At 54.4% G+C, this 27,945-nt stretch overlaps 1 protein-coding gene across 1 annotated transcript in view; it reads left to right on the plus strand.

Annotated features, from left to right (window-relative positions):
* PTPRN2 (protein tyrosine phosphatase receptor type N2) overlaps positions 1-27,453 on the plus strand; it is a 697,051-nt gene extending 669,598 nt beyond the window's left edge. The window contains 4 exon segments of the mRNA XM_059932932.1: positions 4,776-4,829; positions 7,311-7,375; positions 20,835-20,908; positions 25,782-27,453. Of these exon segments, the coding sequence (XP_059788915.1) occupies positions 4,776-4,829; positions 7,311-7,375; positions 20,835-20,908; positions 25,782-25,853 (265 nt within the window). The 3' untranslated portion in view covers positions 25,854-27,453.
* The last annotated feature ends 492 nt before the right edge of the window (positions 27,454-27,945 follow it).

Here is a 27,945-nt window from a genome sequence, read left to right on the forward strand (position 1 = left end):
GACGCTTTCTAGCTTTAGAGGTGTTAAAGTGTGAGGGGGGAATGGGTATCTTAGAACTGTGGGAATGTGGTCATTGTTCTCGATAAGATTCTTCAAGTGGTGAAGAATCCTAGGGTGTGAATTTCACAGGATATTGGTGAAGAAAGCCCAGAGATTTCGTTTGGGTGCTCAGCTGGTTAGCTATGGTGATAAGAGCTAGGCCCAGATTCTGAAATGGATGACCTTGGCTGAACACCTGGCTGGAGTTCCCACATTACCGCGTATTTGTGGTGCAGTTTGGAAGCTGACAGTTTAAAAATATCTAGAGAGAAAATGAAGGTGTCGAAGGCCACCCATAGCCACGTTCTGAGCTTTCTAGAACCTCCCTTACGTTTAGCTGATTGGAAACCTAGCAAGTATGGAAAACAGATAAATATTCAAAACAAGGAATTAGAGAATAAAGGCAAAACGCTCTTTAAACCACTTTAATTGCACGTGTTCGTAAAGTGATTTGTATCTGAACAGTCACAGATACGTAACTCGAGGGAGGTTGAAACGGCGTGTTGTCATAAAGAAGGGGTTTCAGGCATAACTCTGGATTTCTTGAATTTGTGTTACAGATTCTGAAGGTTATTTTGATACTATTTCTTTTGCCTTTTAGCCCACTTTGAAAAACAAAACAAATTTATTTATTTGAATAGCCCTGTGTGTTAAATAGCACGTGAAACAGCTCCAGCAGAGACGCGAGTTTGGCGTCTCACCTGTCACCCTGTCCCCCTCCCCAGGGAGGCAGAGGGCGCGAGCGGCAGGGGGTCCTGGACGCTCTTGGACAGACCCCCTCCATCCCGATTGCCTGGCCATTACTTACATTTTCTTAATACGAATTTATTTCTAAAAATCTTACTTAGGGCACGTTTCCTGAGATAGACTCTTCAAAAAGCAGTCATTACTGGCAAAATGGATGCAGCTACACACACGGCCATTGCCGTCTTGGTGCTCATCCAGTGTGTCTGTACATATATGCATATGGGCGTGTATCTAGCTCCGTATCCATATATGTAGTTGGACAATACATAACCAACCCTCTGTGCTTACAGTTCGTCAGGAAGAAAAATCTGATTCCCCAAATTCCCTTTCTCCAGAGTCCCAGGAGATAGGGCCCGAGAAGGTTTCGGTAAATAAAAAGGAACGCAGACCCCCAGACCCGGTTCTGAGCATCTCGTTAGAGAGAAAAGCTGTCCTGCCCTCACTAGCGGACAAGGTTGCTCTCATGTACTACCTGGGCCGTTGGTATGATCACATTCTCAGAGCGCATCGCGCTCAGACACGGATCGCTGCTTTGTGGTTTTCTGTGTCAAGCAGCCCCCAGATGTCAGCCATCGGAAGGTGAGCCGGCTTCTGAAGACACTGGTCATTTCAATGCAGCGGGGCGGCTCGGCTCCCTTTGAACAATAGACCCGCGTTCATTCCCGCTCTGGCCGAGCGCGTTTCGTCAGACACCGAGATGTGTAATTAAATATTTCTGGCGCCCAGAGGGAGCACATTTACACTTTAAAGAGAAACTGCTAAGCTAAGAGATAATTAGCATCACATGTGAGGGCTTTGCTGCTGTAGAAGAATTCTCTCTCTCTGCTACTCTCTCACTCCTGGCTGTGTGCAATGACATCCACTAACGCTGCTCACTGTAAAAATGGACAACCCTTACTTTGCCAGCTAATGAGCGGTGGCCAGTGTCATTTTTGTGATGTTGCAGCTAGTAATATGAGCCCAGTTGCATAGTCACAAAAGTGATCATTGGAAACTGTGACTGTACTGCAGGGACAGAGTGGGAAGCCCCCTTTCTGAGCCTCTAACGACCTCTGACCTTTGCTTGCTGTTGGTTGCATGGCGGTTCCTTCTCACTCAGTGACCCATGGGTTGGTTTGTATTACTAATCGTTCTTTCTCGGTGAATGCCTCCTGTTGCAGCATATACGATATCCATTTTCCTCAATGTTTGCGTCCTCTTGCTTACTGATGATTTGTTCCAGTAAAGTAAAACCAGACAGCTGTGCATTGCTCATCTTCATGAATAACCCGCATCTCTCTCTCTCGGGTCGACCAGATGAACGCTTTGGTGGACTGTGTGATGCTTCTGCTTTTCTCCTTGTGATGCTTTATGTGGTAATAATACAAGTACCTGGTTCTGTGTAAATAAAATTCTAAACCATGGCAGCACACTGGATTTCCACTCGCGCCTCCTTGATTGCTTGCGGCTGTTTGTAAATAGGTTTAGCCCAGGGAGGGGCTGGCATGGATATTAAAATTACAGTGAAACCTTCTTGGGTCCTGCCGAGGCAGCCAGTCACAACACGCTGGAGAAAATAACATTTTAAACATGTCGTACAATAGAGACCGGAATTGCAGTCTGGAGAAGCAAGTCACAGCCAAAATAGCCAGTAATTTGCTTTTTAGCCACATTTCTTAGCCAGGGAGGTGGTTCCTACTGCGTTTGGCCCGAGGGGGCCTGACCAGCTAGCTGTACGTGGAACACTGCTGGTCTGCTGTTTCCTCATGCTGTTCTTTCCTGAAACCAGCACGTTTCAAAGAAGGGTATCCTGTTGTCGTGTTTATTTCTTTTTCAATGTACCTTTTTTGTGCTTGGCCCCATCAGAAAAAATGAGCAAAACTGGGGGATTGACCAAAAGTTGAGTTTAGTCTTTAGAAACACAGACAGGCCTGTCAGGTAGGAAATATAACAGGGTGTTGGAGGTGCCAAGCTGAGGTGGTTCACACCTAAAAGATTCCGTGACTGAGAAGCGTCCAGGAGAAAATTCTGTTTGAAGGTGCAAGGCCTGTAAAAGTAGAGCCACCCCGGCTCTGGTCTCACGGGCAAGCAAGCTCCATTCTGCACACACACACACACACACACACACACACACGCATGCACACACGCACACACAGCACGTGCATCATGCCTGGACACACGCATGTGCACACGCACACACACGGCCTTTATTGGGCCGGCGGGCTCCCCACTGCTCACACTGGAGACAAGTCCTTGGGGCCTGGCATCTATTTTGTCGGAGCTAAAGCTCACCGTTGCCTTGACAACCGGAGTGGAGAATGGGAGGTTTTAGAAGGAGGAGCTGGTAGATCTCTTTTCCGATCTCTTATTCTCAAAGGGCTGAGAAGTTCCCAGGGATCGTGGCACAGACGTTCCCTCAACTTAGTCGCTTCCCCTTTCCTCTCCCCTAAACCCTAACACTGGGGTGTAGGTCAGAAGCAAGGACAGGCTCCAGCAGAAGCAGCGCCGCGGCCACGAGAACACTGAGCAGCCTGCTGTCCCCGGTTCCTGGGCCCTCACCTCCCAGGCTCCCCGCGGCCCGGGCTTGCAGGCTGGCTCTCAGCCGGGCGGCAGCCATGGAGCACGTGCCGCTGCCCCGATGGCCCCGGGCGCGGCCGTCTCCGGGCACATCTTACCTGGACTGCACGGCCACCTCCTGCCACTTCCCTCGTGCTGTTCTGGGGGTGGCGTCTCCCTTCAGAAGCGCCTATTCTGTTCACTCCGTAGCGGAAGTAGGAAAGCAACACAGCTCTGACATTTGGGCAATAAGTGTCATTTTACGTGACACTAAAATACCCACTCAGCTCACCCATCAGCTGCTGCACTCGACTCCCTCCCCATCCCACACCGTCTCAGGGGTTTGTAGCAAAAGAACCCGCTGATTGATTGAATTTCCACTTTCAACTATTTCCATGCTGAGCAGACAAGCCTTTGCAGAGAAATGTGACATTTTCCCATTTCCGGCATGAAGAAAAAGATTTTTCTCTACTGTCATTCTTTTTAAAATTTTACTTCACGTCTTATATCATAGAAATTCACATTCAGAGCACATTTTAGAGCACACCCCCCTCACACATATTTTCCCTCCAATTAACCAAAATTCTGTCTTTAATTTTCTTTATTTAGAAAGATTTTACTGAGAATTTGGATATAATTTGTAAACATGATTAGTTGTTTCACTGAATTACAAAAAATATCAAGCTTATACAGTGAATTTCCTAGCAGTGCTCTGTAGTGATTTAGGATTTGGTTACAACATCTTAATCTACGCTTCTTGTTAATTTTCATGGATTCTGACCTAAAATCTGCACAACCGAGTTGTTTTAAACATAATCAACGCTTCTTGTTAATTTTCATAAATTCTGACCTAAAATCTGCACAAACAAGTTGTTTTAAACATAATCGGATTTATAAAAACGGAAATATGTGTCTTGGACATAATTGAGGCTTCTCTGTAATTTAGATATCCTTACAAAACTGACAGATCAAGAAGTGTCTTTAAGATGCTGTTTTGAGACATCACGGCAATGTTGCATTCCAATGTGATGTCTAGACTGTAAGAAATTCGGAGTGAAAATTGCAAAACTCAGAAATTTAAGTGAAGAATCTAGACATATCACAACGACAACGGAAGTCAAATTAACTAGAGCAACCAAGAGATGGGGGGGAGGCGGGAGGAAGGCTCAAACTGATGGATCTGTTGACCTCAGGCCAGAGTTCATACTTGTAAAGGGAAAAAGAAAACTGTGAAAATGTAAGAATTGTTTTCAAAGCTCTGTTTAATAATTTAATATTGAAAAGAAAAACAAACCTTTGAAAATGTGTGCATAATTTTGATCTTCTTTGTCAAAACAGGCTGTTGCAAAATGATGTCCAAGAGACGGTCTGTTTGCTTTGGCGTAAGGGTTGTTTGGGTGGCTGCTACAGAGTCTAGTACATAATCATAACTTCTGTGTCTCTCTTTATTTCAGAAAAGTAAACAAGTGCTACAGGGGCCGTTCTTGTCCAATAATTGTCCACTGCAGGCAAGTACAACCTTTAACCTGGATTAAGAAGTGTTCACTACCTCAAAAGTAACCGCTATTAAATATAGGAACTGAACCTCCTGATTGCTTAATAAGTATATCTAACTGGTAACTTCTAAGGGAAACCGAGGATATAAACTTATTTTGTCTTAAACCCTCCTGGGACCGCTGCGCAAACGCTCAGAGACGGTGTGTGTGGTGCGCGGAGGGGTCTCGGCCCAGCACACTTTGCAGACGTCTGGAGCCCTGCGCAGAGGCTGGGGCCGGTTGTGAACGGGGCAGACCTGGAATCAAACGAGTGGCCTTCGGGTGAAAGTTCAGTGGCTCAAGTGTCCTCGGGTGGGTTCCACCCAACCAAGAAGAAAGATCCGCTTGAAGAAAACTCCCTCCGAGGGTGAGCTCTCCCCCGAGCTCCCTACCCACCTGTTTTGGTGAAGAAGTGTGCTCCGTTGTCTAGAACTGTCTTGCAGAGTATTCCTTTCTGCCTGGGATAAAAAGGAGTCAGGTCTCCAAAGATCAAACAAACACCAAGTCTGTCCATTCAGTCAAGAAGTCTGTGCGTGCATCTGAGTGTGTGGGTGTCGGAGTGTGTGTGTCTGTGTGTGCATCTCTGTGTGTGTGCACCTGCATGTGTGTGTGTGTATCTGAGTGTGTGGGTGTGGGATGTGTGTGCCTGTGTGTCTGTGTGTGTGCACCTGCATGCGTGTGTGTGTGTATCTGAGTGTGTGGGTGTGGGATGTGTGTGCCTGTGTGTCTGTGTGTGTGCACTTGCATGCATGTGTGTGTATCTGAGTGTGTGGGTGTGGGATGTGGGTGCCTGTGTGTCTGTGTGTGCACCTGCATGCGTGTGTATCTGAGTGTGTGGGTGTGGGATGTGTGTGCCTGTGTGTCTGTGTGTGTGCACCTGCATGCATGTGTGTGTGTCTGAGTGTGTGGGTGTGGGATGTGTGTGCCTGTGTGTCTGTGTGTGCACCTGCATGCATGTGTGTGTATCTGAGTGTGTGGGTGTGGAATGTGTGTGCCTGTGTGTGTGTGTGCACCTGCATGCGTGTGTGAGTGTGTGTGTTTCTGTGTCAGTCCATGAGAGAAGAGGAGGGGCACAGAGTATGGTCTGTATCCTCGAGAACTGGACCAGAACACCTTTGACCCACCCGTGGAGCACAGCCATCTCCAGTTCTGAGGCAGATCTGGGCAGAGCTGTGTGATGTGAGCTGAAGGGAACTGAGGAAACCCTCGGCCGCAGGCCGGTCACTCGGGCGTCGGCGACACTGGCGTGGCGGCATCCCCGCCTCTGGAGCGCAGGTGGGCACAGCGCGATGCAGAATCATTCTCTTTCCAACCGAGGCTTTTTCCACCGTTTGTTTGAGAAACATGTTGAGGCCAAACTCAGTGACTCCTTGCTGTGAAAGGATAACCGACAGGCGCCCGGGCCGCTGGCCGGCCCACAGGTCCGAGACTGAGCACGGTCACACAGCTCCCCAGGTCCTGAAACAGAGACGCTGGTCTTCTCCTTAAGTTGGCTGATTCTGCCAGGAGTATAAGTGTAAACACCATTCTCTTACTTACATGCTGCCCGTGGGCGTGAGAACAGCCTGCTTGACCTAAGGACCATCTCAGGGCACGTGATGCGGGAGGAGAGATGCAGGGCTGCTTCCTCCTAGAAAAGGCACCTTCCTCTCCTCTCATTGGCTATTGTCGAGCCACAATTCAGAACGTTTTTACGGCTCTCGTCCAGGTGGTGATTATGCCCATTACAGCTGGGGGACGATGGGGGATGAAAAGAGGCTCTGTTGAAGTGACGGGGGACATGTGCACCCCGCTCCTGAGAGGGATGGACAGACGGCCCCCCGAGGGTGTGGACACACAAGACCTGCACCCGCCCTTCTTCCCTCGCTCACAGCTGGCCTCTTGCAGACACTTTGAATACAAATGCCATCAACTCTGACACTGCCAGGCATTTCTTTATTTCATTTTTTTTTCTGACAAAATTTGCTGAATCTTTGACCAAAGAGGGGAGAAAAAAGGAAGAAAGGAACAAATCAACGCAGGCACAATAGCTAATCCGCACCACTATTAGCTCAGGGCTGAAAGCTCTCCAGTCTCCTCCTCCTCCCCCTCCTCTTCCCCCTCCCTCTCTTCCTCCTTCTCCTCCTTCCCCTTCCCTTCCCCTCCCCCTCCTCCTCCTCCTCCCCTCCCCTCCCCTCCCCCCTCCCCCCTCCCCTCCCCTCCCCCCTCCCCTCCCTCTCCTCTCCTCTCCCTCCCCTCCCCTCCCCCTCCCCCTCCATTCCCATCCTCCTCCCTCCCCTCTCCCACCCTGACCCCCCTCACCCCCTTTCTTTCTCTTCCTCTCCAGTTCTCTACCCTGCCCTCCTCTCCTCTCATGGGCCCCCCTTGAGCACAGAGGGAAGATTCATCGTTGGCGTGTGGGGAGTGGGGACAGCATGGTGCGTTGTGTCCTCATCTCTCTCCTTCTATTGACAGTGACGGCGCGGGCAGGAGCGGCACCTACATCCTGATCGACATGGTTCTCAATAAGATGGCCAAAGGTAAGACTCAGAGCGGGGCTGCTTTGTTGTGGCTCTGAGCCGGATGGGGTTGCCATGGCAACCTCGGTGCAGTAGTCACAGAAAGCCTTGGGGAAAATTAGCCTGTTGTCCCTTTCCTGAGTCGCAGGAAAACTGTTTGCAGCAAGCACATTCATTTCTAAGGTTCCTCCTTTGTCACCTCCTCCGCCCGGGGTCGCACACTGGTCTCAGCGCACAGTAGGTGATGGGTGAGTGCTCGCTGAGGACGTCCTGTGTTAACATCAGGAGTGAGGAGAAGGCAGCCCTGATCTTTCAGTGTTTCAGCAGCTAAGAATAACCTTAAACAAATCCTCCCTGTTATTAAAACTATATTTGCAAACTTCAGAGCCACCTAAAATCTCTTGTAGTGATTGTCTCTAAAATAGGTCACCTTCGGATGCCCCTTTGTAACATCGTTTTAGCCCATGAATCGCTCTCCGTGGTCCTGGGCCTTTCCCTCCTAGAGACAGTGTCGGGGGACTTGGGCTTAGAGTGCTGGGATCTGAGCACAGACCTGGGATGAGTTCATGGCTTGGGTGGAGTTTAACCCATGAGAGTGCAGGGACCAGACGGGGCTGGCAGCTCCCCAAGTGTGGTCCACAGAACAAACCCGCGAGGTGTCCCCTCAGAGGCCAGAGTGCGCTCCATAGTCAAGTGGGAGAAGATTCTCTCGGACCCGCCTCTGGGAGAACCACGCGCACGTCAGCGGGGAGACCCTAACCTGACCTGAAAAGACGCTTCCTTGTTCTTGAGATGCCTGTCAGCCTCCAGGGAACCTGGGAAGGAAACACTGGGACGAGTGACATCTCATGGTCTCCTTCCCACCTGTGAAAACGTCCTCCTCTCTACATTGACACACACTCACGCACACACGCACACGCGTGTTCTTAGCTAGGGCACCCACCTTCCAGGACACCCACCCTTCATCCTTTGCCTGGCGATAAGAGCAGACACTGATTGTAGAAATGGGTTGCTATACATTGTCACACAACTGCCAGCAACTCTGAAATAGGCATCTTTCTTACTCCATTTCTCCTGGTTAAAAGAAAAAAAGAAAAACAGAACACATCTTTAGCCCAAGGATATCGATGTGTGAAGATAAAATAATAGCCATTGTGTTACGCACAAGGACTAGAGAGCTTGAGCAAGTTACCAGCCCTACAGCTAGTAAGCATATGACTAGCCGGGACCCAGGACTGACCCCCCTTGGTGCCGCAGGCTCCCTGCCGGCTCCGGGAGGGGGTGGGGGGAGGCAGGGGTGCAGGACAGTGGGCCGGGCTCGCACCACCAGCGACTGTATTTCACGCCCTGAAGTAGCTCCGCGCTGTGATGTGCAAACAAAGAAACAACGAAGCAAATGCAAATGCTCTGATGGTGCTTTTAATAACATGTTTTGGTCTTAGATCCAAAAAGCTAACTTTTTTGGCTGAAAGGTCATTTGTTCCCCGTCCAGTAATGCCGCTGTGTCCCATCGACTGTATCTGTCTCTTCATTTGCAAATGCGCGGTCACTGCAAGCCCGCAGCCCCCGGCGGAATCCCTGCTTCTTCCCCATCGTCGTGCTCCCGTCTGCTGTCACGTGTAGTGTTTCCCTGTCTATCAAACCAAATGCCTTCCGAGAACGCAGATCGCCTTGCGTGTTTGAGGTGCCGCCTTTGTGTGTAAGCAGGTGACACAGGAACCCACTGGGTATACACCGCGTGGCGTGGCTCCCGGCTCGTCCCAAGGACAGGGGCCCCAGGGGTACCGGGGTGGGGGGAATACCCAGGTGTCCACCCCGGAGGTGTGGGGGCACCTGGAGCAGGAAAGTGCCGCAGCCCCGGGGGCGGGGCCAACTCCCATCCCGGCTGCCCCCCCCCACCCCTGCCAGCCACTGGGCCCGAGGTGCCTGCCCCGTCCTGTCAAATCCCGCTTGAAGCTCGGCTGCGGCAACAGTGCGAGCCCAGCCATGTGGAACTGGCCCGGGAGGGCGGTCTCCAGGCTCTTTCAGAGATTGGTCACCCCTCATTCTGCTCCTGACCTGCTCCCCTCTGCCCGGGGGCCCGCGCTATGAAATCCCCTGACCCGGGGCCCAGGCTGTAGTCTCGGGACAGATCAAAGGGCGGGGAGGCCCCTCGGCCTGCGAGGTGGGCCTTTCCCAGGCCGCCCCGGCGAGCGGCCGCCGGGGTTTTGTTCTGGGCCAGGCTCGCGGGGCCGGGCGGCCAGGGCCACCTTTGTCTGGCCTGAGAAGCCGGAGGCCCGTGCTGCCGTCCCGCGTTCATCAAATGATCAAAGGCTCTGGGCCTGGACACGAAATCTTTATTCCCGTTTCCTTTTCTTAAAGGAATGAGTTGCAGGAGGACCGAAAAATGCCTCTCCCAAGCTCTCCTGCAGCCCGGTGCCTGCGTCGGCCCTGGGCTCTGAGGCTGGCCGGGGACACTCAGCCAGCCCAGCCAGCCACAGCCTGGGGCCTCGGCCAGGCACACGGGCTTCGGGGGAGTAAAGCCTTTGGGGCCTTTGCGTGTACACCAGGAATCATACGGAGCTTTCGGCACCGTCTGGTCTGTCAGCGAGCAGACAGGATGCGGTTTGAAGTCTGAGCTGGGGGGCTGGTTCTCTGCCCGGCGTTTGTGGCGGGAAAGTCAGGGGTCAACCTGTAAAATTCTTCCACACATTTTTCCTGTAGCTGCGAACACGTTTCTAACTCAGGGTTAATATTTTGGGTCAGAATCAGGGTTTGGTAGCATTCCTCTCTCACCTAGGGACTGAGCTCAAACGTAGCAATGTTGATTTTGCAGCTGAGATATTTTCCAAGCTTGTGCCTTTTACATTTTTGTCCGTGACCTCTCTTTGCCCAGGGTTTTTCATATTTCACCACAATTTTTCAACCAAATGGAGAGCGCCAGGCGGATGGTGGGACTTCCCAAGGATCACATTTGCTGGGTCACCCGGAGGTGGCGGCCTCACTGGCTGTCCCTCACCGGGGGCCACGGAGGAAGCCCCACCTCTGGGAAGCTGGCCGTGCCGCCCTGAGCCTCCTGGCTCCTGGGGTGTCCGCAGGCCCGGACTGTCCTGGGGGGCCTGTTCCTTTCGTTTGGCAGGAGCTGCAGGACTGAGATGTCATTGTATGACGTGGAGTGCCAGCCCGAGTCAGCAGGTGCGCCCAGAGATGCCTTTTAAGCTCGCGTCGGCCGCGAGTTCACCCTAAGTGGTCTCAGCACGGAGTGTGAAGGGATGTCCAGCACCACGTGGCCATCTGTCCAGCTCCCGGTCTCCATCCTCAGGAAGCTCATCTTCTTTACTATGTCCCTGTCACGTGGTGACATCAGCAAGCATCTCCTCTTATAAGGGGATGTGTAATCTCCATCGTACCTCCTGTCTCTGTGAATTTGACAGCTCTTGGGACCTCATATGAGTAGAATCAGACAGTTTGTGTCCTTCTGTGGCTGGCTTATGTCACTGAGCATCATGTCCTCAAGGTTCACCTGTGTTGGAGCCAGTGGCAGGATCTCCTTCCTGGTTGAGGCTGAATAACGTTCCATTGCAGGGGTGGACCACAGGTAGCTTATCCATCATCCATCCATAGACACTCGGGTTGCTTCCACCTTTCAGCTATTGAATTAATGCTATTATGATCATGGGTGTGCAAACATCTCTTTGAGCTTCTGCTTTCAATTCTTTTGGGTTATACACCCAGTGTGGCATTGCTGGATCGTATGGTAGTTTTATTTCTAATTTCTTGAGGACCCTCCGTACTGTTTTCCACGGCAGCTGCACCATTTTCCATTCCTACCAACAGTGCATAAGGAGGGGCTCCAGTTCTCCACACCCCCTTCAACACTTGTGTCATTTTCTGGGGTTTTGATAGTAGCCATCCTCGTGGCTGGGAAGCAGCATCTCGCTGTGGTTTCGCTTTGCATTTTCCTAAGGACTAGAGATGTTGAGCATCTTTTCATGTGTGTGTCGACCATTTGGATATTTTCTTTGGAGAAGTATCTATTCGAGTTCTTCGCCCATTTTTTAATTGGGCTGTTTGTTTTGTTGTTGTTGAGGTATAGGAGTTCTTTATATATTGTGAATATTAAACCCTTATCAGATGTGTGATTTGCAAATATTTTCTCCCATTCTGGGAGAAGTAACGCTTCATGGCTCATTGGACTTTTAAAACCCAGCACTCCCCCAGAGCTGCACTGTTCAGGGCAGTAGCCGCTAGCCACGTGTGGCAACTTACATGATAAGATTGAAACGCTGACCACATGCCAGGCGCCCTGATAACACAGGTGCCTGATGGCTGCCAAACGGGCGGTGCAGACGGAAAACACGCCCGTAGCAGGAAGTCCCATCGGGTGGCTGTGCTCCAGGGAGCAGCGCTGAAGGTGGTCGTCCATGTGTGTCCAGTCCTCCGTCTCTTCTGTCTCTCGGCCCTGCTCCCACCATCCCTCCCTCAGTGGCCTTGGACTGGCCTCCCCGCTCGCTCCTGTGCCCATCTCTTCTGCACACAGTGGTCAGCGGGATGTTAAAGAGAAAGATCTCGGGAGGCCCCACGTGTTCGCAGCCCCTCTCTCGGGGCCACGCCGGCTCCTTCCTACAGAACCCAGGACCCGGCCCTGGTCTGCGGCGGACGTGCCCCCCAGCCCCTTTCCCCACTCATGGGCCCTGCTGTCCCCCTCGGCCACCATCGCGGTGTCATTCCTCCTTTTGGCAAATACGGGCTGAACCACAGAAGTGCCGTTCCAACCTAGTACTTATTGAGCACCCAGAATACATGGTGAACAAGGGAAACGATCCGTCCTCCTGGGCTTTACACTCCATGGAGAGAAGCAGGTGGCGGCTGCAGCTTGTGACTTGGGGCAGCGAGCACCGTCGAGGCCCCGGGATGCAGGGGCAGTGGCGGGGGGCGCTTCGCCCCACGCCTGTCACAGAGCCGCGTACGCGTCTGTAGCCCGTTCCTCACAGCCCCAACACTTGGTTGCAAACTGAGGAAGCAGATCCCCGGAGGTTTGGTGACCTGCCAGAAGGCATCCAGCTGGCCAGGCTGATGCGGAGCCCTGGTCTTTCTGCAAATGGCAGAGCCCAAGAGGTTAGGGGGCGGCACTGCAGAGACACGGCCCGGCTGCGCGGCCCGGGGACAGGGGCGGAGCGGGTAGCTGGGTCTGTTAGGGCCGCAGCAGAAACTCCGCCAGGGAGGGGAGACGGAGGTCAGACCACGGGGACCTGGAACCACAGGCTCGCTGACTCGGATCCATCTGGGGCCGCTGGGGAAGGAGAGCGTACAGCGGGTCCCGGCAGGATTGACTTGGTGCCGCTGGATTTGAGGGCTGGAGCGGGCAGGACCCCAGGGGTCTGTGTGCACAGGGGTCTGCACAGAGGGCCGAGCCCGCCCCGGCCATGGCCGTGCACGTGGACGGCGCTTCTACAGACAAGACCGGGAGAAGCAGGCTGCAAAGAACAGGGCACGTCGAGGGGGAAACGTCTTGTGTCTATGTCTGGCTGAAGCATGAAAACCTGAAGACCCAGCAGAAAATGAGTTCTACGGACCAGTCTGCCTTCAGCGTGGCTTCCAGGTGGTGACGCCTTGTCTTCAGCTCATGCAGGTTTCAGGCTGAAAAAAGTGTCCAGAACAGGGTGGGGTGGGGAGGCCTTTCCTTTAGTTGGAGAAATTGTGTCCCATGAGGTGACAGGAGGATATTTCTTCCCTTGTCTGTTCATCTGGCCAGTTGGAGCTGAGACTCGTGGGGTGGGGACAGGGGTCCCAGGAGCAGTATCGCTGGGGGTGTGACCCAGGCCCGGGTGACACGATAGACAAGGGACTGATAGGAGAGAAGCGAGACAAAATGGGACCAGTTGTTCCTGGGAAACGTCCTAAACCCATCTCATCCGGGTCCTCTTGTGAAGCACATTGCAGCCCGGAATCCCACACTTTGCTTCCTAAATGGTGTCTATCCTGTGGATCATTCCTGGGCAGGCAAAGCTGACGGTTCTGTGCTCTCTCTGACCTGCCGATGGGCGGACAGGGGCCCCGTGGACTTCGGCACCACAGGGGGCGCTTCTGGCCGGTGTGGAACCCCCGTGCATCTCGTGGGTCAGACCTGCTCACATGGCTCCTGCTCCCTCCTGACTCACCCGTGGACACAGTCTCACGTGGCCGATGAGAAGCCGGGAGACCTGGCTGGACCCCACCCGACGCCGGTCCAGGGCCGTCCCTCCCATGCACACTTCCTTTGCCCGGATGAGCGACAGCCAGCTTGTCACCCAGGTTTTCCTCTCTCTCGTCCCCAAACCCAGACTGGCCCCCCACCCTGTCCCCGTGAGCATTGCCACCGTCTGCCCCGCTGGCCCCTGGCAGGCCTGGCTGGCCGTGTTTGGCAGGATCGCCGCGGCTTGGAGGCCACAAGAGTCCTTCCGCATCACCGGCTGCCCGCTGCCCAGAGTCTCCCGACCCCGGAGACCCCGGAGGCCCAGCAAAGCTGCCGTGGCCCCTCTCAGCAGCAGCTCACAGCTCCTCCCCAGACAATGAGAGTCCGTCCCCTCTCCTGCCAAAGACCCCTCGTCCCTCCCTGGTGGCAGGAAGTCCCCGAGCACAGCAACCCTGGTCGCGGGGCAGTGACGGCTCAAACACTGTGTTAAGTAGGACACTGAGGCCGCGCTCTGTGGGTGGGCAGTGGTGTTGGGGACCACGCCTCTGTCACTTTGCATCAGTGACCCTCCCGGAAAATCCTGCCACAGTTGCGTGAACTTGTGTTAGAACGTTCTGTGACAAGTGCTGACCGTCTGTGTTGTCCTTATGACCTCGCGGTGCCCGATGAGGCCTCCCCGGACCCTGCTTCTCCTTTCATGGGTGGAGACGGTGCGAGGAACCCAAGGAACGTGGTCTCCGTGCTGCCGTCAGCTGAGTAACTAAGTAGCCCCGTCCCCGGCCAGGCCGTGGGGCCGGCCGCACCCTCAGTTTCTGACCCAGACATAGACTCGGGGGCCGAGGTGGGAGGAGGGGCACGGAGAGCCTTCGATGGGGGTTTTGTGAGTGGCTGAGAGCCCAGCTCCCCTGGAGCACTTGCCCCTCGGTTCAAGGGTAACACGGGCCCAGCCCCTCGGGGCGGCCATCGGTCCCACGAGGCCCGGCCGCCCGCTCTCCTGCCCCCTGTGCTCTGATCACATGGGGACTCAGGAGTGTGTCCGTGGCCCCAAGTGCAAGATCCTGGGTGACACGGGAGGGCCACCTCAGAGGCCCCTGCTCCCCTGAGCCTCCCGTGTCATTACGGACTCGGTGGGCTACCCAGCCTCTTCCCTGCGCCACAGACATCACCCGGATGACCCACCCCTCGTCCCCTTCGTAACCCTGACCTGTCCACTGAGGACCTGAGTGTGTCCCGGGGCGTGTGCGTCCTGCGTGGTTCCTTGTCACGTGGGCGGAACCGGGAGGTAGTGAGGTCCCCGCCGTCAGCTTCCCGTGCCCGCGCTGTGTCCGCGGCGCCTGCCTTCCCGGGGCGGGTGGTGACCTGAACGGCGCGCTCCTGCAGGCCTCTCAGGCTGCTCGTGGCCGTCACGTCCGTCTCTTCTTTACGAGTTTCACGGCCGCCCCCTCCTGACGCCCTCTTTTTTAACCACTGTGCCCTCGCGCGCACCTGGCTGCCGGGTTGGTCTCGGCGCTGAGGCTGCCGGTACGGGCGCAGCGTCACAGACACTCCGGCGCCTCGCTGAACATCGCAGATGCGTCGCACAGTTCCGTCCCCTCCTGGAGCGTAAGTGATGGCATCTTTCGGGCGACACGCCCAGTCCTGCTTCCGTTTTCTTGTATTTGTTTATAAAGACGTGGAGGCATCCTAGCTTCTCCTGAAAAACGATTTCGAATTTGTTTTCAAAAACATGAAAAATACCTGGTTTGTTTGGGTTCTGAGATACTTGATTTTCAAGTGAATATGATGCCAGTTTGTCTCCTTGGATCCCAGTGAAACCTCGTGAAAGGGAGATGATCGTTCATCTAGAAGGCCAGCAAAAAAGTCTTCCTCTTTAATTTTGATAAATCTTCAGTCGATTCAGAGCATCCGGAAACATGAAGTAGGAACTGCTCGGCACGGAAGACCCAGGACAGAGTGTGTGCGTGTGTGTGTGCACGTGCGTGTGTGTGCGTGTGCACCGTGGGGAGTGTGTGGGAACGTGCCCACGTGTGTGCACAGTGGGAGGCCAGGGTCTGGAGGCGGCACCTGCACCCAGAGACACCCAGAGGCGGGAGGAGGGCTGCCCTCCGGCTGTGATGCCCCCTGACTCGCGGCGTCTGGGGTCAAGGCTCGGTCATCCTGTTGACCCAGAGGGACCCCAGCTGCGACATCCAGCCCTGCCGATAGCAGGGGTGAGGCCTCGCGCTGTCCCTGCCCATCACTGCTCAGCCCTTCCTTCCCAAACGGAGCTCAGCCGAAGACCACAGGCTCTCGGGACCCAGCTCAGCGCTCAGACAGCTCTGCCTTCGTCCTGGGACATAGGCACTGCTCCCCACTGCTCCTTGCGGGCTCATGACCGTCACCGCTCTCCCTTCGTCCCTTTAGGTGTGTTTGGCGAGGAGCAGAGCTTTCCTCAGTTCTCCCAGAGGGTGGAATTGAGACAATTTCCTCCTGCAAAATAAAGGCCTTTCTCTCTTGTGCATTTGACGCATGACGGCTTTTTCTTACAAGAAAAAAAGGATACATTGCATCCCTGCCGTCTGCAAAACCTTCTGGGTAAAAGCTCTGCAACAAAATGTATTTCTGTTTATTACGTGATGTTGCTGTGGACGCCCTAGAGAAGGACGGGGAGAGACAAGGGCGCTTCTCGACGGTGAGCCGCGGCCACGCCGCCAAAATCCGAGAGCCCCGCGCCCCGCCCACTAGCCAGCAATCACCAGGAGAAGTCAGAACAAGCCTCGTGAGGAGGCACCGGTGGCCCGTTCGCTCGGCTTTCTTTCACTTTGAGTTGATTCTCGCATCCTAAAAAACTGTTTTAATATTGCTAATACTAACGTTCTTTTAATGTTTCTTGTTTGATGGCGAATACTTTTTTATCTAAAGCTTAAAAACCTCTGTTGTCTTAAAAATGTATTTAACCAATAATGTGAACTTCGGAGCCAATGCCCCCCCCCCCCAAGCACCCTGGGAAGCCGCAGCGGCAGCCCTTTGTGTGTGCTGGTCGGTGCTCGGGGTGGCGCCGGGCCAGTGTCTCTCAGGACCCCGCCGGCCACTCCGGCCTCGAGCCTGCAGCGCACCTGCTGGGTCACTGGTGCCGGGAAAGATGGGTCAGACTGACTCACAATCGCCCTGTGCGGTGCTGGGCCCAAATGCACAGCCTGCCTCTGCCTATGTTGTACACTCATGGAATCACCAGCTTAAGCCGACCGCAGGGTGACTTAAGTAAGCACGTACGTTCCTCGCGTATCCGAATAGCGGTGATGCTTCTCAAATAGAACATGCCAGAAACCTCTCCCTGAAATCACACCCCGTCTTCTGTCTGGGTTTTATTTGCATCTGTTACAATTAATTCCTCCACTCTTCACACGCTTTTCGACCTGAGCACCGCACCTCGTGTGTCTGTTCACCTGGACCCTGACGTGTGATCGGCAAATGGGATTTGTAGAGAGCATTCCATTTTAAAAGCAGTACAGGGAGCTTCCTAGCTATTGGGGGGATTTAAATAAATCCTTTTCCCTTCAGTAAAGCCTTGTGTAAGGTGATGAAGGACACACACCCCTCCCTCCAGCCCCGAGGCTCTGGGTTGTAAACGCAGACTGTGTGTCTCATGCACCGCAGGGTCACCAGGACGCTCGGGGTCACTGAACAGGAAGCAGGGCCGTGCCTCCCCGCCCCTCATAAAAGATCCTGCGTGCGCGTTCTATGAAAAATTCTCTCTCTACACACACTTCAGACAACTAACTCTCCTCGATCCTAACACGCAGGGAGACACCAGCCATCCACGTCGGACCACTGAGTCTACCCGATACATCCATTACTCCTCTATTTTCAGCGCTGTACGTTTTGTAAGCTTTAATTTGATTCCCTCCACTGTTGAGTCTTGGCTTCAGGCTAAGCGTGATCTGAGGCGTGGTCCCCGGGCGTTTTGTCTAGGGAAGACCTAAGTAGGCTTTCTCCTTCCTCTTTCTCACTGCCTCTGTCAGCAGTCGTCCGAAGGAGAGTGCAGTGAAGAGAGAGGTTTCGTCCGTAGCACCGGATCAGAGCATCACCCGGTGGCCATACAGTCTCCCCACGGAGCTGCCTTCAGAGGGGACCTGCACGTGGCCCCAGGCAGAGCCCTGCAGAGTCGCTCCAGGCTGACAGAGGAGGGACGGGGGGTTCAGGCCTTCATGCTGGTTCCCTTGCTCAGACTAGCCCTTCGGAAGAAAAGGGCCGTTGAAAGAGTCTTTCAAACCCGTTTCAAGGACTAAAGACGCCGCCCTGAGCAACCGTAAAAAGTGGGGGGTTAAGTCTGGACCCCTCAGGACTTTGTTCTTAAAGGACTAGGATCGTCTCTGAGCTGATGAATCAGACTCTACCCCACACCTCGTTCTCCTGGCATCCACGGAGCAGGACAGAACTGCCCAGAGATAGCACTTCTCCCAGAAGGCTCTGTTCACGGAATCTGCGGGGTCACATGCACTGAGCATCTAATACGTTCTGTGCATCGCGCGGTCACCGCGCACTGACCCGCGGGTCCCCACGAGGCCCCTCGGTGCTCTGCTCCCGCTGGAGCTTCGCGCCTGCCCCGGACGCTCCCAGGCGGAGTTTTCTGTGTCCTGCCCACAGTCGGGCCTCTTCACGCTTGGAATTAAACTGCAGCAACAGCTCCGTGCTGCGTCCAGAGGGGCCACCCTGACCAGGCAGCTGGGTGTTTCTGGGGGGACGAGAACTCAGGTCTCAGGGGTGGGACTCCCCCCTCCGTGCTGGCTCTCCACGTAGGACTTCACTTTCTAAAGGCAAACCTGTGGTTTGAAGAAGCCCATTTCTGTGTTCCTTTGGGGAGGTGAGGAAGCAGGTTCCCGGCACAGGGGGCCACTCGGGGGGCCGCTGCACACGTGGCCGGGGGACCCCACCCCGTAGCTCCTCTTTCACCCACTGTTTCAGGCTGTTCTGGACTCACAGTTTCCCCCCAAAACAAGACTGTACATCTTGTGACCTTGTCAGCTTTCGAAAACTTCTGACACCTTCAGAGGAGCCTTCAGGCAAACAGAAGGAGACCCTGTCTTCCGCCTGGACGAGTTTCTCGGCGGATTCCCCAGAAAGAAAGACTTCCTAGAAAGACTTTGACTTAAGAGTCGGGGGGCTTGGGGTGTTCCCATACCCGACGGAGGGCGTTCATCGTCTGGAAGGACGGCCAGCTTAGATGAGATGAGCTCATGCCATACTGTCCCCGCACCTCGAGGCACTCAGACTGGCCACCGTGCTGGCCGAGGGGGTCAGCCCTGATCCTGGCCTCCCGGTCTCAGCGACTTACTGCCGGATTCCCAATACTCGTGGCAGTTTCCCTGATGCGAGCACAGCACCTGGTTGGAATGTGTTTCCTCCCAGCCGTCCCCACCTTCCCTCCAGCCGCCAGCCCCTCCCACTTCAGACACCCTCTCCCTGAGACAGTGTGCAGTGCCCCCACCTTCCCTCCCACCCTCATCCGTGTCCCCAGCGGCATCTCCCTGCCACTCGGAAAAAGGCGCTGGCGACTCAGCTGTCACCCACGTGGGCCTCAGGCCCCCAGGATGAACCAGGGCACTAAGGCTACTGCGGCCTTGGACGTTTTCAGGCGCGCCTCCCAGCTCCCGGCCAAGGGCAGGGCTGTGCACATGCAGGTGTGATGGAAGTGGGAGACCAGGGCCATCCTGGTGGCCACCAGCCCGGTCTCACTTCCACATCTGGGTCCGAAGAGCATGGCTACCTGCTCTGTGTGACCGGGACGAGCCTCAGTTTCCCCTGAACAGGGCATGGTGACAGTTCTGGCACCGTGAGACGAAATGCTGCACGTGACATGCACCTACTGGGGGTTGGTGAGGGGGTCCCGGCCGACTTGAGAGGTGCCGCCCAGCCCAAGCCCCCAGCATTTGACGGGATTGCGCGGCAGACGTGAGGTGCTCCCCGCTGAAGTGTAGGAAGCTCGCGAGCCTGGGGCCCGGCCTTGTTTGTTGTCCAGCTACCACAGGACCTGGCAAGATGGGAAAACAAGAATGTACGCGGAATTCATAAGGTTACATTTTCAAACTCAAACAGTATTATTTCTGTGGCACCCAAGTCACCTGGTGTCAGGTGGGTGCGTCCGTAGGAGGGGATCTAGGCCACACGACTAACCCATGAGCACATGGGGCGTCCTCACCTTTTCTTAACGTTTGGAACACTCACTTCTCACAGGCAGGGAACTCTGCCTTTAGAAGCCAATATTTAGATGTGTAAGATTAGTTAGTCTAATTTTTCATTTCTCTGAATAAAAATCCTATGCAATAGAAATTAAAGTTTATATGCTACTTCCTATGACTTAAAACATTGTTGGGGGGATTTCCCTGGTGGTCCAGTAGTTAAGACTTCACCTTCCAATGCAGGAGGTGCGGGTTCGATCCCTGGTCAGGGAATTAAGATCCCACATGCCTCGCAGCCAAAAAACCAAAACATAAAATGGAAGCAATATTGTAACAAATTCAATAAAGACTTTAAAAATGGTGCACATCAGGGCTTCCCTGGTGGCGCAGTGGTTGAGAATCTGCCTGCCAATGCAGGGGACACGGGTTCGAGCCCTGGTCTGGGAGGATCCCACATGCCGCGGAGCAACTGGGCCCGTGAGCCACAATTACTGAGCCTGCGCGTCTGGAGCCTGTGCTCCGCGGCGGGAGAGGCCGCGATGGTGAGAGGCCCGCGCACCGCGATGAAGAGCGGCCCCCGCTTGCCACAACTAGAGAAAGCCCTCGCACAGAAACGAAGACCCAACACAGCCATAAATAAATAAATAAATAAATTTAAAATTGGAAAAAAAAAAAAAATGGTGCACATCAAACGTATCTTTAAAAAAAAATTCTTGGGCATTCCCTGATGGCCTGGTGGCCTAGTGGTTAGGATTCCAGGCTTTCACAGCCGTGGCCTGGGTTCAATCCCCGGTCGGGGAACTGAGATCCTGCAAGCCGTGCAGCACAGCCAAAAAATTAAAAAATAAAAGTCTTAAAATGCCACCAAAAAAAAAAAAAAAAAAAAAATCAAGAAAGCCCTAGTCCCTCCTGGCGACAGCTTGCTGTGGGTATCTATATAGGCATCTGATATCATTTGTCAGTCCAGCCTTCTTGAATCAATGCTAATGAAAGCCGCCTTGCCCTGTTTTCTTGTGTGAACCCTGAAATTGCCTGCCAGCCGGACAGCTGAGGGATGACTGTCATTGTCATTTGGCCGCTGAGCCCTGAGGGACCCCAGCAGCAGGAGAGGGACGCAGAGCGCGGATTGTCTTGTGCCTGAACTCAGCCCAATTTGTGTTTGTTGCAGGCGCTAAAGAGATCGACATTGCCGCGACGCTGGAGCACTTGCGGGACCAGAGGCCACGCATGGTTCAGACGAAGGTACTGCCGGCCGGTCCCCGGGGCTGCCAGGGCTTTGCGGGGCTGGGTCTTTGTGTGGAGGTTTTCTCGAGAGGAGCGAGGGTCAGGCCGGCTGGCCTCCTCCCGGGCCAGGGCTGCACGGGGCAGGACGTGGGCAGCCCCACCCTGCAGGGTCGAGGGCAGCTCCGGCAGCAGCCAGACATTTCAGCCTAAGCAGATGCGGTCAGATCTCAGGCCCTGGGAACTCTCCATGTGCCAGATTTGGGGAGGGAGGGAGAACACTGCAGTTTTATAGTCAGAGGTCAGTGATAAACGCCGGCACCCCTGCATGGAATGTTCTGTGTTCATGCAACATTCTGCCCACCTCCCGTATTTCCAGCTCCCACAGCTGCAGCTCTGCCGTGCGGTCATCAGGACAGTGGTCACCAGAATGTCCCCAGGTGCTGCTGGGTCCCTGAGCACCCTGAGTAGCTCAGGTGCATACTTATTAAAAAGGCCAAGTTTGCAGCAAAAAGAGCAAAGACAAAAGATTCCTGGTTGGCCTTGGGTTAACCAGAGCTAGAAACAGGTCACTGTGATGACCCAATTCTCTCAGCATTCCAGAAATATCTGTGTCCAACCACAAACACTCCCACACATCCTGCAGCCATAAATACAGACTCTTCTCCTTCTCGGTGTAGTCTCGACTCTCCGATGCCATTAGCGCCTCCACCAAAGGCCAAAAATCATGAAAGATGCCCTTGCAAAATCACTGCTTTATACTTGAGGGGACTTTAAGTTATCATAAGCTCTCCTGGGAAATCAAGCTGGGTTGTGCTTTGGTGCCTGGTGGTGACGATTCTGGGACCCCAGTCCTCCTGCCTCGGGGTCTTACTGCCCCCCACAAAGGGCAAGCAGTTCCTACGCCCTCCCTCCCTCTCTGTCCCTATGAGAAATCAAGCAGGACAGTGCAGTGTCTGAGCCTGAGGGGAGAGAGAACAGTCTAAATGCCACTCATTCCGCTGAGGAGGAAGAAGCCAAGGGCCTGGTAAAGTCCAGCAAGCACACTTTGACCTTGAAGATCATTTCAAGGGCCCCTTGGCTGGTTCTGCGCTGTCAAAGCCCCAAGCACTGAGGCAAAACCAACTTAATTCTCTTGTAGAATCAGAACCCTCTTGTTAGTAGGACCAGAGGAAACACTCAGTGGTCAGGATATCTGCCCAGCCCTGCCCTGTCCAGCTGGCGATCACACCTGCCCTGCTCTCTTCCCGCATCTGGGGTGGGGCGGGGGGGAGCGGCTTGATGACACCAGCACCGACAGCCCCTCTGTCCCTCCGCTTTATTTCGGGCCCTAGAACGTGCAGTACTGTCACCAGACCCTTATGTGGAATCTTATGTGAAAGTCACTGCACACTTTATGTTTTCTTAGATTTTTTGAAATCTGAAATTATTTCAGACCTGCAAAAACTTGCAGAAAAAATACAAGTAATTCCCGTGTGCCCTTCGCCAGCTTCCCACTGTTAACACTTCGTAACCACAGGGAACGAGCGAGGCCAGGAAGCTGGCACTGATTCGATGCCAGTAGCTCATGTGCGCACCGCGTCAGGTCTCCCAGGGACCTTTCTCTGGAGCGGGGTCCCGTCCTGGAGCCGCCACACGGTGTGCTCACTGGTCCTGCCCCCCTCACCTCCTCCGGTGGACAGCACTGTGGCCTTGAGGACCGGCCGGGTCTCGTTGTGCTTCTGTGGACTGTCTCTGGCTGGGGTGTGTCCGGTGCCCCCGTGATGGGGTCCGGGTGTGCGTCTTGAGAGGAGCGTACTGGAAGAGGGTGTGTGTCCTCGCTGGAGAGGTGAGCTCGGCCCCTGGGCTCAGGGTGTGGCCGCCAGCCTTCCCCGCTGGTCACTCTTTCTCCGTTGGCAGTGGTGGCGTCCCGGGGAGAACTGGACCCTGCTCACACCTGTTTGTTTGTGGTTCAGGTTTATCACAACGCGATGCCGTGGCAGTACCCCGTAGCCCACGGGTTTGGCGCCCGTGGGACTGACCGTGCTGGGGGTAGTGGCCTGGTCATCCAGAAATGCGGGGTCGTTCACTGTCCTGGATGGTCTGGGCCCTACATGGCCACCGGCAGCCGTACAACTTCCCACGTCCCAGAACCGGGGCTGGGGCAGCAGGGGCGACTTAACAGCCAGGAATGAAGAGCTGATTCTGTCTCTGGTCAAATCTGCCTTCCATGCCACCCCGTTGACTGCCGTGTGGATAATGCTGAGGACCCTAAATTCAAACCCATCTCTTCCCTCCTTGCAGCTGGGCCCCTCCCAGCCAGGCCTGTCCGCCCCCCAAGGGTACAAGGATCCTCAAAACACACGGACTCTGGGACGGATCTAGGCAGAACTATTGAGAAGACGGATCTTCCCTCCAAAACAGAAAAAAACATTTCCTAATACACGACGAACCCCATTCAGCCCCCTGTGGCCTGCAGCGCGTGGGCCAGAGCGAGCGCAGAGGGGTGGTCCCCAGCCCCGCCTGGAGGAGGGGGCGCTGCCCTGTGGCAGCATCACGTACCGCATAGTCACTCACATTCTGGTTTCCTTAAGTGACAAGGGGACACTGTTGGCCAGAGGATGCTGCCCCAGCATCCGGGTGCTCCCAGACGGCAGAGGCTGGAAAAGCTGTGGCCTCCTGTGTGGCTGGGCTGGCCCGGACCCCCGCCCTTTTCCTGGGGTGCGGGTGAGCCGGCCGAGGCTGCCGTGCAGAGTGTACGGAGATTCAGCTCCTGGCGTCGCGGGCATAAAGCATAGCGAACACACACGCGCCCCCGTTCTTTCTTCACTGATGGCTGCTCTGCCCGACATCACTCCATGACACTGAGCTTGCCCTAAAGTTCAATTTAACAGAAAGGTAGGAAATTTCCTCGGACAAAGCAGTGCCGTAAATCTGAATGCTGTTTCCCACGAGCCACGAGAAGGTCGTCCACAGCCTGTTCATTTGAACCCGTTTAGTCAAATCGCATCATTTGAGCTGAATACGGTCAGAACAGTTCATAAGCTCTGAGCTCGCTGAGGCTGGGGCCTGGGGCAGCCACGGAGCCCTGACGCCTAGCCGGGCACAGAGCTCCACTAGGTTGTAAAAAGTCACAGAGAGCTGGGTTTGTTTCCACCCGGAAGCAAGCTCTCAGTCAAACCAACCGCGGATGCCTGGGGGACGGCTGTGCCCCATCAGGCACTCAGAGGACAGACCCAGCCCTGGGGGGTGGGGGCAGCACAAGGGCACGAACCGAGAGGACATCCAGGGAGAGGTGTCACGTGGGCGCGTGACACTGTCCACACGACCCCGTCACTGTACGTCCGTAACAGGCCCAGCAAAACGCTCATTTTTAGGAAGAGAGGTGAAATCGGGGGCTGCAGTTAAAATAGCACACTTCAGAAGATGAGTAATGCTGTCCTCCGTGTGTGCCTTGTGAACAGACGGCTTCCTTCCCCTTCAGTGCGTCTCCTGAAAGAAAGGTGCCCTTTTAATCAAAGGCCTTGACACTTGCTCTTCCGTAATAAAATTTCCTCTTACAGTTGTCACTTAGAAATAAAAGCCATTCGACTCGTGTGTTCAGTCACCTCCAAGTAATGATGCCACGTTTGCCCCCTTGGGATACACGCAGGCGTGTCCACGTGGTCTCCGTGCACTGCCCTCCCCTACCTGTCCCGGTTCCGCACTTTGACTTCACCCCTCGGGTGTTCTGCTGCTCAGGTCCGTCCCTGACACCCCGACTCGCCTTCCTCCTGGAGGCGTGTTTACGCCTCCCGCTTTCTGTCTGTCTGTCTGTCTGTCTCTCCCTCTGTCTCTCCCTCTGTCTCTGTCTGTCTCTCTGTCCCTCTGTGTCTGTCTGTCTCTGTCTCTGTCTCTTCGTCCCTCTCTGTACTTCTGTCTCTCTGTCTCCCACCCTCCCCGTGCACACGCACGTACACACGTGCACACGGCACGCGGGCCCTGTGCCCCGTCTCTGTCTCTGGTGCCGGAGGTCAGGGTTGGAGCTGGGAGAGGGCATTCCGTCCTGACCCCTTTTAGGGCCACACTGCCCCGTCCTGTGTGGACGCGGGGCTCGGACGTGCTGCCTCGGCCGCTCCTCACGCAGAGGGGCAGGGACCCCGGGAGAGACGGGGACCGTGTCCCGCGGGTCTCCTGTGTTGAACACATCTCCCTGTTTAAAGCATCCCAGCCCTCTTTCTGATTTCCTATCCTTGCAAACCCGGTCAGCTCAGATGTTCCACAGCCAGGGCGTTCCGCGTCCTCCCTGCTCAGATGGCTCTTGTCCTACGCTTGAGTCTAGGCCAAAACGGTCATCTTATCATTTATTGAATTTTATTCATTAAGTGCAGCTTCTGCCTGTTATGTTAATGGTTGTCTTAAAATAAATTTGTCTTAAAAGGACTTCAAACGCTGGGTTCTTCCCGATTTCTGGCATCCCCACCCAGGCATCTCAGCTAAGGCGACGCTGCTCAAAATGTGGGCCACACATGGTCCCCACCCGTGACAGGGAAGCAGCTGGTGCCGGAGCCTTCCAGGATGACGGGCCAGGCGCTGACAGCCCCTCTCACCGCGGTCCAGCGTTGGGCGCTGCTGTCAGAAGGAGCCTGGCGGGGCGCGTGGAGCCTCAGGTAGCCGTTGTCCTGCTCACGTGTCTACTGGCAGCTTCTTGCAGCCATAAAAAATGAGACTTTCCCACACGAGAAGCGTGGCTCGTCCACATTGGGTAGTGCAAACCATTGGTCCTGCAAACCAGTGCCCTGTTCTCCTTTCCACGGAAATCTGCGACCTTTCCCTTTTTCTCCTGAATGGTTTCTTTCTGCAGAGTAACACACGGGAGCCTGAGGCTGGCGTAGAAGGGACCCCCGCTCACATCTCCTTCCTTCTGTCCCTCCAGGAGCAGTTCGAGTTTGCGCTGACGGCCGTGGCCGAGGAGGTGAACGCCATCCTCAAAGCCTTTCCCCAGTGAGTGCGTGTGCCGAGGCCCCGGGGAAAGCCGTCTGCAGTCAGGGGACGACCTAACCACGCCTCCCAGCGCAGCTGCCTCGTGACCGGGTCCTGAAGACTCTGTGGGCCGTGCAGTTTAGCAGTTAAAATGTGTATTTTTGTTCAACCAAACAATAATAAAGAGAGATCTGTGGGAAGATGCAATTACGGGGGGCAATCAGTTCATCTATTTTCACTTTCTTGAAAAAAAATTTATTTTTCCTTAAAGCACCCATACACATTCTTAACCGCAATCATGTCGTACTGGTGGTGCCGTCAGCGTGGTCCCCGGAAGAGAGTTGGCTCGTGACCTGTCACTTCCTGAAGGGGTGTCAGCTGTGCAGGGCGGGGCCCAGAGAGGCCTATGAGGCACCGAATGGAGGCCACCGGCTGTAAGAAACTCGACCGGCGTTTGTCTTGACAACAGTTTATCACCGGAGGAGACACCGCGGCTTATTCGGGACTTAGGTGGACAGAACGGGGACGTTCTGCAGCTTTGGGGCAGGAAATAAGGAAGTCGCCCAGCTCTGTGTTTCATCCCAGCTGCTCAACACCCTTCCCGCCCTGCACTGTCAACAGCCCCTCCCGACCTCCCACCCCCGAGGATGGGCAGGGCCGCTGGGGGCAGACGCTTTCCCACCCAGAGTGCCTGCTTCCAGGCCAACCACCGCAGGGGCGCCTCACCTGGGCAAGGTGGGGGGCGAGCCCCAAACTCCAGACACGGTCATGAACTACAAATAAGGATTCACACAGACGCAGCTAAACGCTTCCCTGCAGGGTGACCGAAATCAGAGGGGGTGCGGGGCAAAGCCGGGCACTCAGCGAGCTCCCGGCAGGCACCTGTGGTCCCCTCTCCGGGAAGGCTCGGGCCCTGCTGGCATCCAGAGAAGACCAGGGGTGCTTTCACCATGGGAGGAACGCAGGGAGACCCACATTTTTTTTTTGCTCTTTACCTATGTGGGATCATAGCAGCTGGGGAAGAGGGATGACCTGGGCTCCCCCCAGGGCTCAGACTCCTCACCTCTTTGCCTGCCCCCTTGTCTGATGTCACGGAGACACACACATCTAGCAACGATCTGGATTTGCCAAAATACCACTTGAGCGCCAAATGTACCACCCCCGCCCCGAAACAGAGAAGGCACTTCCTTAAACTGAGGACGATTAAACATCTGGGAAGGTGTGCAGGCCGCTCTGGGTGTTGCTGGTCTCGTTTTAGGGAACAAGACGCTCCCCGGTAACCCAGGTACCTCTGTTTCCCGTGTTGCACACCATTCTTTCCATCTTAAATAGGTGTTACATCTCAGAAGACAGTAGAATAGGGAAAGTGGCCAGCTGAATGGGGAGAAAAATGCCAAAATATTGTTTGTGTCTCTAAATGGTGTTGTCATGTGTATCTGCTTTAATATCTATAATTTCTTTCCCAATGTTGTTTCTCTCTATCTGGAATCTAAATAATTAATAGAAACTAGTTTATCTGAATATAGGAAGCATATACCTACTTGTAATTTCTAACTTCTTATGTTTCTTCAGTGTGAGATATATAAATATATTTAATTGTGTCTGATTAAACATCTGATTTCACATTTGAATGGTCATTATTTGGGATGAGAGAGCAGTTTTTTCCCATCCATCCTGTTTCCTGTAGGTGCGGGCATTTGGATTCCTAAAACAACGTGTGTGTATTCTTTAGAACTCTATACTGAGTTGCTATTTTATTTGCAGAGCTGTGTACAGGGGGATGTCGAGTGTCGCTGAGATTTTATTCATTAAAAAGTGATTTTTTTAAAAAAGTGATTAAGGGGCTTCCCTGGTGGCGCAGTGGTTGAGAATCTGCCTGCCAATGCAGGGGACACGGGTTCGAGCCCTGGTCTGGGAAGATCCCACATGCCGCGGAGCAACTGGGCCCGTGAGCCACAACTACTGAGCCTGCGCGTCTGGAGCCTGTGCCCCGCAACAAGAGAGGCCGCGATGATGAGAGGCCCGCGCACCGCGATGAAGAGTGGCCCCCGTTTGCCGCAACTAGAGAAAGCCCTCGCACAGAAACGAAATAAATAAATAAATAAATAAATAAATAA

This window comes from Balaenoptera ricei, chromosome 9, assembly GCF_028023285.1.
Source record: "Balaenoptera ricei isolate mBalRic1 chromosome 9, mBalRic1.hap2, whole genome shotgun sequence".
NCBI classification, from domain to species: domain Eukaryota; kingdom Metazoa; phylum Chordata; class Mammalia; order Artiodactyla; family Balaenopteridae; genus Balaenoptera; species Balaenoptera ricei.